The 10,260-nt window shown below is 41.8% G+C and overlaps 1 protein-coding gene across 5 annotated transcripts in view; it reads right to left on the reverse strand.

Moving 5' to 3' along the window:
- Positions 1-8,325, reverse strand: part of CPNE8 (copine 8) — a 334,767-nt gene extending 326,442 nt beyond the window's left edge. Inside the window, exons 1-2 of one of the 5 annotated variants that reach the window (XM_006055240.4) lie at positions 8,030-8,325; positions 7,456-7,626 (exon numbers count right to left, since the gene is read on the reverse strand). In XM_006055240.4, the coding sequence (XP_006055302.3) occupies positions 7,456-7,589 (134 nt within the window). In that variant the 5' untranslated portion in view covers positions 7,590-7,626; positions 8,030-8,325. Of the gene's footprint in view, positions 1-7,455; positions 7,984-8,029 lie in introns of those variants that run through there. The other 4 variants (XM_025283977.3, XM_044941627.2, XM_006055241.4 and 1 more) reach the window with 4 other exon arrangements.
- Between the last annotated feature and the right edge of the window lie 1,935 nt (positions 8,326-10,260).

Genomic DNA, 10,260 nt, shown 5'->3' on the forward strand with positions numbered 1-10,260 from the left:
TAGGAAGAAACAACAAGGGAAATATCTCCTGGATCCTATTAGGTTAGAAGATAGAGGATTCAGAGGATCTTTTTATTATCCATCAATGGGACTAATCCAGAAATTAACACTTGGAATGACTTACCAACAAAAAATTTCCACCTGACCTAGGATCAGTCTCCAAGCACCATGGGACAAAAGAAACAATGGTTATGAAATATTTCCTAATATTGTCAAATTTCCAACCATGGGGAGAGACTATGAAATGAAATGTTTTCTCCTCTATGCTCTACCAGTAAACAAGTCTTTTCCAAATGCAAATTTCTGAGCTCAGGTGAAAGAAAGTCAGTTATTTGAAAGCCATCAGCTACTTCCTCCCCAGTAAGCACACAGGAGCTAGAGGGAAGTGAGAGGCAGGCAACCATCTGCCACATTCACCATCTTTTACAGTATACAAGGAACTAGTATGTGAATAATAAAGAAAGCAGGATTGGCCCCAGAGAGCTAGATACATATGAATGAAATGATTTTACAAGCCTGATGCTTGCAGCTTCCCATATATAGAAGATCACTAAATCTCTTTATTTAGAAGATCTCTAAATCTCTGGCATTAGGGACTTCCCTGGTGGCTCAGTCGGTAAAAGCATCTGCCTACAATGTGGGAGACCTGGATTTGATCCCTGGGTTGGGAAGATCCCCTGGAGAAGGAAATGGCAGCCCACTCCAGTATTGTTGTCTGGAAAATCCCATGAACAGAGGAGCCTGGCAGGCTGCAGTCCATGGAGTCGCAAAGAGTTGGACAGGACTGAGGGACTTCACTTTCACTTTCACTAAATCTCTTCCCATACAAAGAAGATCACTTTATCTCACTAGATCACTAAATCTCTTCAGATTTAACCTCTAAATTTCTTTTCAGATTTAACTTTCTCTTAATTAACAGTAATCTTTTAATACTCAGATTACCTGCCCCTCCTGTATATACCTTGGCTCCTCCCCTGCTTCCTCTGAGTCAGTGTCTCTCAGGGTCACCTGAGATACTGTCTCCCAGGCTTGAGTCCTAGCATTCTCACTGAATAAAACCTAGCTCTCAACTTTTAGGTTGCATGTGTGTTTTTTTTTAACTGACAGTATTGTTAATCCAAACCAAGTAACTATAGTCATAGAGACATAAACTCATCAAACTAGTACTGGAGCCTATTATACAGAGTGAAGTAAGCTAGAAAGAAAAACACCAATACAGTATACTAACACATATATATGGAATTTAAAAAGATGGTAACAATAACCCTGTATATGAGACAGCAAAAGAGACACTGATGTATAGAACAGTCTTTGGACTCTGTGGGAGAGGGAGAGGGTGGGATGATTTGGGAGAATATACATTGAAATATGTATAATATCATATATGAAACGAGTCGCCAGTCCAGGTTCAATGCACGATACTGGATGCTTGAAGTTGGTGCAATGGGATGACCCAGAGGGATGGTATGGGGAGGCAGGAGGGAGGAGGGTTCAGGATGGGGAACATATGTATACCTGTGGCGGATTCATTTTGATATATGGCAAAACCAATACAATATTGTAGAGTTAAAAAATAAAATTTTTAAAAATAAATAAAATACTTAAAAAAAAAATAAAACTTTTGGTGTATAGAGAAATGCTAAAAGAAAAAAAAAAAAAACAGTCTGGTAAAAAATTTCCAAAAGACAATCCATAAGCCTTATTTAATATGAGGTGTCTGACAAAGCAGACATACAGATGACCAACAAATAGATGAAAATATGCTCAACATCACATATTAGAGAAATGCAAATCAAAATTACAACGAGGTATCACCTCTTACCAGTCAGAATGGCCATCATCAAAAAATCTACAAACAATAAATGCTGGAGAGGATGAAGAAAAAGGAATCCTTCTGCACTACTGGTAGGAAGGTAAACTGATACAGCCACAGTACAATATGGATTTCTTAAAATATGGGAATAAAACTACCATATGACCCAGCAATCCCACTTCTGAGCATATACCCAGAGAAAACCATAATTCAAAAAGGTACATGTACCCCAATGTTCATAGTAGCACTATTTACAATAGCCAGGACACCAGGACACGGAAGCAACCTATATATCCATCAACAGATGAATGGATAAAAAAGTTGTGGTTCACAATAGAGTATCACGCAGCCAGTAGAGGAACAAATTTGAGTCGTGGTAGTGAGGTGGATGAACCTACAGCCTGTTGTACAGAGTGAAGTAAATCAGAAAGAGAAAAACAAATACACATTAACACATATATGTGGAATCTAGAAAAATGGTACTGATGAACCTACTGCACGGCAGGTGTAAAGAACAGACTTGTGGACACAGTGGGGAAAGGAAAGAGTGGGACGAACTGAGAGAATAGCACTGACAAATATACTACCGTGTGTAGAAAGATGTTAGAGGGAAGCCCGTGTGTAGAAAGATGTTAGAGGGAAGCAGCCGTATAATATAGGGGACTAAGTTCCGTGCTCTCTGGTGATTCAAATTGTTGTATAACAGAAACCAACATAACATTGTAAAGCAATTATCCTCCAATTGAAACGTATGTATATATGAGGTGTCTGAGAAGAATGCAATGCTAACAGAGCCTGACATCTTGTCAGCTTGCTGGGGTGTGTGGTACAAGTTGAGAATGAATCACTAATGACACTATACAAAGCAAACAGAAACTTCTGACTACTAGGTTCAGTGTTGATTTAGTCACAGATTTGTTCATTCCACCAATATTTTTTTTAGTTTAATGTGTGTAGCTAGCACATGGTAAACATGCTAAAGGTACAGATTCCTGGGCCTTAGTTCCAGGCATTTTCATTCAGTAGATCTAGTTTGGAATCTGAGTCTATATTTTAACAAGCAAACCTCTATCCCATGCCAGATGATTCATTCAGAGAATTACAGCATCTAGCATTTATTGACTACTTATTCTGTGCCAAGTTCAGAATGCATAGACAGGAAAGAGACAAAATTTGTCCCCAAGAAGACTACAGAGACCAGTAATTATAACTATGATATTGGCACATATTAGTTGCTTTGAATGCTTAGTTGCTCAGTCATGTCCGACTCTTTGCAACCCATGGACTGAGCCTGTCAGGCTCCTCTGTCCATGAGATTTCCCAGGCAAGAATACTGGAATAGGCTGCCATTTCCAGCTGCTCTGAGAATATAGCAAAATACAGCTTGGGAGAGGATCATGATAGAAAATTATGTTATATCTGAGTCTGGAAGAAGGAGACAATGCTAATCAAGAAAGGAAGGGAGTGGAGGAAGGGACATTCAGGTCAGAGAAAAGCATGTGCACAGCCACACACACAAAGAAAGTTTGGTTCAACAGGATAAGAGAACATGCTTTGGGACTGTACCTCTTAGTACTGTTCTGTAGTCAACTTTTATCTGGCACCAACTTTTGCACATACTAAGCACATAGTTGTTAAGCTATTGTGAAATGGAGTATTTCCTGCTGTATCAACTAATAAGGATATCACAGCAATCTGTGATTCTGGCCCTCCAAATATGAATTTCTGAGCCCAGAGGGCACCCAAGAAAAACAATCCGGCAGCCATCAACCAGTCCCCCTGGTGAGCACCTTGTCCCAGATAGCTGGGATGCATATGAAAGGAATAATTTCAGTAAGCCCAGACTCTTACATCTTCCCATGCATAGAAAAGCGCTAAACTCCTAAACTTGGGATATCTGGTTTTCCCTAATTAACAATAATCTTTTGATGTTCAGACTACCTTCCCCTTATTGCAAACTTCCATATAACCTGACTCCTCCCTGTGCTTCCTAGGAGCAGTTTTCTCAGAGTCACTTGAGAAGCTGTCTCCTGGGCTTGAAGTCCTAAAAATTCCTACCAAATAAAACATAACTCTCAACTTGTAGGTTGTGACTATTTTTTAAGTCGACACTATGTTCAGTCATAGAGCTTATGTGAGGAGTAGTGGGAGATTAGGCAAGACAGTTAAAGCCAGGTCTGCTGCTGCTGCTGCTAAGTCACTTCAGTCGTGTCCGACTCTGTGTGACCCCATAGACGGCAGCCCACCAGGCTCCTCCGTCCTGGGATTCTCCAGGTAAGAATACTGGAGTGGTTTGCCATTTCCTTCTCCAATGCATGAAAGTGAGAAGTGAAAGTGAAGTCGCTCAGTCACGTCCGACTCTTAGCGACCCCATGGACTGTAGCCTACCAGGCTCCTCCGTACATGGGATTTTCCAGGCAAGAGTACTGGAGTGGGGTGCCATTGTCTTCTCCTAAAGCCAGGTCAGGAAGTGCTTTTTAGAATTCCTAATACAAAATAGGCACTCATTACTTTCCACTTTGTATTCTTCCTTCCACACTAGATTTTAAAATTAATTTTATTACCATTATAGGATTATTGGCTCAGTAAGATTCATTTGTGATATCTAATCTACAAAGTCTAGAAATATAGACTGCTATCCCTGCTATTATACTTGATAAGCCAGTTTCTAACTGGCTTATCAAAATGACATGACAATAACAAAATCATCAAAACAATGTGTGAGAAATAGTGCCACAAACCAAGGTCTCAGGGAAAACAGTTAATTACTGTGTATTACTTTTCCCATTGTTTTTACCTTTATTTTATATTAATCTGTTTTCAGAATAAAACAGGAATGTTATTTTATGTTTCTAAGGTTGTGTCATTTCATCTATAGACATTTTAATTAGGTAACCCAATAACTTAAAAATCTTAAAATTTACAAATTAACATAAATTTTAAAAATGAATGCAAGAAGAGCTGAATAATGAGTAGAAGGTAAGTTAAAGAGTAGGAACATTATCTCTGCATAAATATAGCTAGAAAATATTTGTCACTTTAACATACCAACTTTGTAGCTACTACAGAAACTCCACTGCTCTTTCTCTAGTAAAACCATGCCATCTGTCTTGTCTCCGCTCATGCCCCATTTCCTCTTTGTAGCACATTCCAAGTATTCTGTCTCACAATGATATCTTCCATTCCTCTTCATGAACCTCATCTTTGGATTTAGTCCTATGTTATTATGTGTTATATAATATTTATCTCCCAAGAAGATTTCACTTTTTTAGAGAACTTCTCATGCATTTCTCATGGAACATGGCATAGTGCTAAACATAAAAGACACTCAAACACTTCCTTAAGTGAATAGACTAAATGATTTCCATGAATTATATTTTACTTCAAGCTTCAATTGTTGATTTTCTCACCTCACTCAAAATGAAGATGCAAACATCATAAAGCTTTTAAAAAATCTTAGACTGGCCACAATGAAAGGAGATTATCAAAAAGGTCATCAGCAAATCATCAGAAGTCTTCAATATGAAAAAACAAGGTGATTCCTTGCTCTGCTTGCCAATGGTAAGGCTAAAGGACCTACAACTGTGCCTTGCTGCTAGATAAAATCCCAACAGGCAATCTAGGAAGTATGCTCTTTATATATATCAAAGAAGAAAGAGAAAAAAAGAACAGATACCCTGAGGCTGCCTCTATCTGTGTCTTCTTTAACCAATTTATTGAAGTTCAAAAGAGAAGGACTATTTACAGAATTCCATAGCTGAACCATATGCAATATACTGATTCAATAAATACTATTTCCAATATCATAATAATAGCTAATATTTTTAACCCTTTCTTTCATGTCTACATTGTTAGTGTTTTTCAGATATCATTTTATTAAACTCTGATAACACCCTATATAAGATAAATGCCAAAATTATCTTCATTTTAGACATCAGAATATATATAAAGCCAGAATGTATAACCAGATCTCTTACGCCAAAGCCCCAGGGACACCATCATCTATCATCACAAGATTCAATTATCAATAAGTACTACAAGTATTTGGGTTCTCTTCCAAAACTTTTTTATTTGAACATGAAAAATTAAAAACAATACATGAAATCAATGGTATCAAAAAAAGGGGTGACACAAGGGGATCTCCAGGTTCTGAGGTAGCAAGCTGAAAGAAATTGGATTAAAGCCAGTTGACCAAGGTTCCCAGCACCACAGCAAACAAGCATCAGAGAGGGGAGAGAGAGTGGTTAAATATGGACCTTATTGGCAGGAAGACTAAAGTATCATTTCCCCACAATCCCTAAAAAGTTTATAGGCAACTCAGACTTAACTGACATTTGTATTCATTCCTCATACAGGCCACATGCCATTCAGATTTATAGGATTTCAGCAGAAAATAAGAACTCTAGAAAATGCTGTTATTGTAGGACTTCAGGCTATGCATTCATTACCTGTTAAATACTGATAACCTCCCTCTAGCATCCAAAGCCAGCTTAAGAAAAGAGAAAAAGATCTAGAAATTAATGTCTAAGAAGAATTTTCCATACAGTTTCACTTGTTCAACTGGCAGAAATCTCAGGCAGCATTTAGCTATCACTATCAGCATTAGTGTTTAATGGTCTGAAGTCAGCCTTAAGAAATCATTCTTCTGGCTTTCAGGTTTAGTCTTGTGACAATGCAAAATTAAATATCACTAGATTGATAGTATTTTAAGCCTAGGGGCTTATTTACATCGATACTTAACCATGTTAATTAGATTTCTTCCTTTTTTTTCCTTAAAAAAAGGAAGGAAGGGATTTGAGGGCTTTAAAAACAAGTGAAAAGTGTTCAGGTTAAGAGTTTTCCACTGAGAAAGATCAAAGTCTGCAAACATGGGAGTGGGCTCCACTCGGTGTTGTCATCTTAAAATCATCTGCGATATAGCAATTACGCTACTTTATTTACAAGGAAACTGACCCAAAGAACGTCAGCCAAAGGAGTTTGAAATGTACAGCAGAGTGTAGGTTTTTACAGGCACTCAAATGTATCCACTTGCAGGCAGAAAGTCGTGACTTCCCACAGTTTAGGTAAGGCTGCGGTGGAAATCTCTACGTAGTAGGTCAAAGGCAAAAAGGCTCCCCCAGGGGAGGTGCGGGCGAGCAGGCGGGGAAGCAAGCTGGATGGCTCCAGGAAGTGGGTGGGGAGGAAGCTGCCCGGTTTGGAGCCAACTGTGCCAACCTCAGGTTTGCATAGCCTAGCAGAGGGAATCCTGGGCCACTGCGCGCATTGGTCAGAAGCGCTTTTGGCAATGCTGTGCTCTTCGATTCCTGTCATCACCCAACCCCACAGCTCGAGCTTGGGACGTGAAAAAGGGCTCGTAAAGTGGGCGGCGGCCAGGGGTTCCCGCCGCTGAGTCACAGCCCAGCCAACTTTTACAGCATTTCCCAGAAAGTCTCAGTCCCATATCCCACCATTCGCTCCTAGTTCTGGCTCTTCGCTCTGCGACTCGACCCGGCGGTGACTCGAGACCCACAACTGAGCTATTTCCCTCTCATAGCGCAACTTCTCACCCTCGCAGAGCCTCGGCGTACCCTGCGCGCTTGCCAAACGCTACCGACCCAGTAGATGTGGGGGCAAAGGACGGAGGGGAAGGGCTGCGTCCTCACCTGCAAGACACTGACACCTCCACTCGCGTGGCCGGGATGGCCGTGCTCAGCTGGTTTAAATCCCCGAGGCCCGCGGAGCTGGTGTAGCGGCTGTCCATCTTGAGAGGCGCCGTGGAATTGTCTGGCACCCACATCCAGAGCTCTGGCCGATTGAGGGCTCCTAGCCCAGCTCTAGACAAACAGCGTTGGGGATTGAGGGTGGAGGCAGAGGAAGGAGGCGGAGGCAGTTCGCGGAAAGGGGGAGGCCGAGAAGAGGCGGATCTCAGGGTAAAGCCGCGAGGGAACAGGCCCGCAGAAGCTGAAGCTGCTGAGGAAGTGGCGCACAGGGCTTTCGGCTTCCCTGCCCCCTCAGCCCGAGCTGAGGACACTCCGCGATCCTTTACTCGCTCTAGGCTTCAGGCTCCGCGGAGCCACTGGGCAGCCTAGCGGGGTTGGGGGCATCAGACACAGACCCCAACCGTCTAGTAGAACAACCTCTGGCCGGCTTGGCAAGCGGTTTGTGTTTTATCCACGCGTCTTTACACCCGCGCCTGTTCCTAAATCCCGCGTCATAAGCCCACCCCTTCCCATTTACCGGGGATCCTCATCTCGCCCTCGGAGTCCACGGAGGTCCTCCCATACGCTGTGCCCTACAGCAGATGAGCCGAATCCGCGCTTCTGGACTGCCCACTCTCGGCCACTTAAGGGTTGGGGACAATGAGGGAGACTTCGAGACGATCTCCAACCTTCTCTAAGCAGTGGTAAAGTAACAGATCAATATATGGAACAAGCCGAGAGCAGGAGAAACCTAAGGTGGAGCGAGGGGCGGGGAGGGATACTATTTGGGATTTTAGGGAGCAATCTGATTTCCCTCTTCCCTCAGTTCTTCGAAATAAGGGCGGGGGGTGCTAATGTCTATAATCCTTTTACCGTCTGGACTCTCCTGCGCCCCCTTGCTTCCAAATGCGTGGAAGTTACGCCCTAAAACCTGACAGTCACAACAAAATAGGACTCTCAACCGGTAAGACCTGAATGAAGCTGGACAGATAAAAACAGAACTAAGCTGGAGTGAGCGCCACCTTTGGGGAACTGTTTTCTGGGAAGGCCAGACTTATACCAGTATGCAGAAGCTGCAAAAGGAGGTACCCGCAGCCCAGCTCCCTTGCCGCGATCTTTATTATAGGCATGTTCCCTCCTGCCTAGCTCAAGTGCCTGCTTGTCCCTGGACGGTTGCCACCAGGGGGAGACAGAGATCAGCACTCGGAGTAGTGCAAAAGCAGGAGAGGGGCGGGGACTGGAGGAGGGACGATGAGTGTGGACATATCCATCTTCCTTTATAGCACCAATAACTGAGTTGCCAGCTGGCAAGACTGACTCAGGGGGCAAACCGTTTTCGTCGTTGAGGACCTGCCCTACGTTGTAATATTTTAATACACTGGGAGCCACCTGACTAGAGAATCTATAGAGTTGCAGATGAGGATGTGTGGGTGCAGTCTTGAGGCTTTATGCTCCCAAGAATCCTTCCCACGTTCCATTCTTGGTTTCCTTTTCTTTCACCTCCCCCCGCCCCCCCCCCCCCCGCCCCCGCCACCCAGCACTTGTCACCCTTTAGTTAGTTAAAAGTTCTCTGTTCTTCTTTCCCTTTCCCTGTTTGGAGATGCCCTAAAACTCTAGACATTTCCATTGTGCTACCAAAATTAGTTTTGGGGAAGAGATTTAAGTGTATTTTTTTAAGCTAACCATACTTTTATAGAAGCCTATTGAAGAAATAAATGTAAGACCTGTTCTGTGTTTAGTAATCATGAAAACATGTTCTTGTAAAATTCTTAATCAAAGCATCTTTTAAAGACATTTTAAGTATTTCAAGAAATGTAGGGTTTATTCTGTGAAAGTTCTTAAAGTTGGCTAGTTATCACTAGATAATCATATTCAGATGAACATCAATAATTCTAGAAGAAATGTAAACTGCCATTTTCTTGTTAGATAAAAGAATCATAGAATTTCATCTTTGATTCTTCTGTATACATAAAGTTGTCCTGTCAGATTAGTTATTTAAAAACAATGCAAAGGTATTTATTGGACACATATAGGCCATAAGGGATGCTTGAAATTTGACTAAGTAATGATGGAGCCAAAGATGGAGCCAAAGCTCTATACCGTCAGCAAAAACAAGACCGGGAGCTGACTGTGGCTCAGATCATGAACTCCTTATTGCCAAATTCAGACTTAAATTGAAGAAAATGGGGAAAACCACTAGACCATTCAGGTATGACCTAAATCAAATCCCTTAGGATTATACAGTGGAAGTGAGAAATCGATTCAAGGGATTAGATCTGATAGACAGAGTGCCTGATGAACTATGGATGGAAGTTCATGAAATTGTACAGGAAACAGGGATCACGAACCATCCCCAAGAAAAAGAAATGCAAAAAAGTAAAATGGCTGTCTGAGGAGGCCTTACAAATAGCTGTGACAAGAAGAGAAGTGAAAGGCACAGGAAAAAAGGAAAGCTATACCTATTTGAATGCAGAGTTCCAAAGAATAGCAAGGAGAGATAAGAAAGCCTTCTCAATGATCAGTGCAAAGAAATAGAAGAAAATAATAGAATGGAAAAGACTAGAGATCTCTTCAAGAAAATTAGAGATACCAAGGAAACATTTCATGCAAAGATGGGCTCAATAAAGGACAGAAATGGTAGGGACCTAGCAGAAGCAGAAGATATTAAGAAGAGGTGGCAAAAATACATGGAAGGACTGTACAAAAAAGATCTTCATGACCCAGATAATCATGATGGTGTGATCATTCACCTAGAGTCAGATATCCTGG

This window comes from Bubalus bubalis, chromosome 4 (genome assembly GCF_019923935.1).
Source record: "Bubalus bubalis isolate 160015118507 breed Murrah chromosome 4, NDDB_SH_1, whole genome shotgun sequence".
Classification (NCBI taxonomy): Eukaryota; Metazoa; Chordata; class Mammalia; order Artiodactyla; family Bovidae; genus Bubalus; species Bubalus bubalis.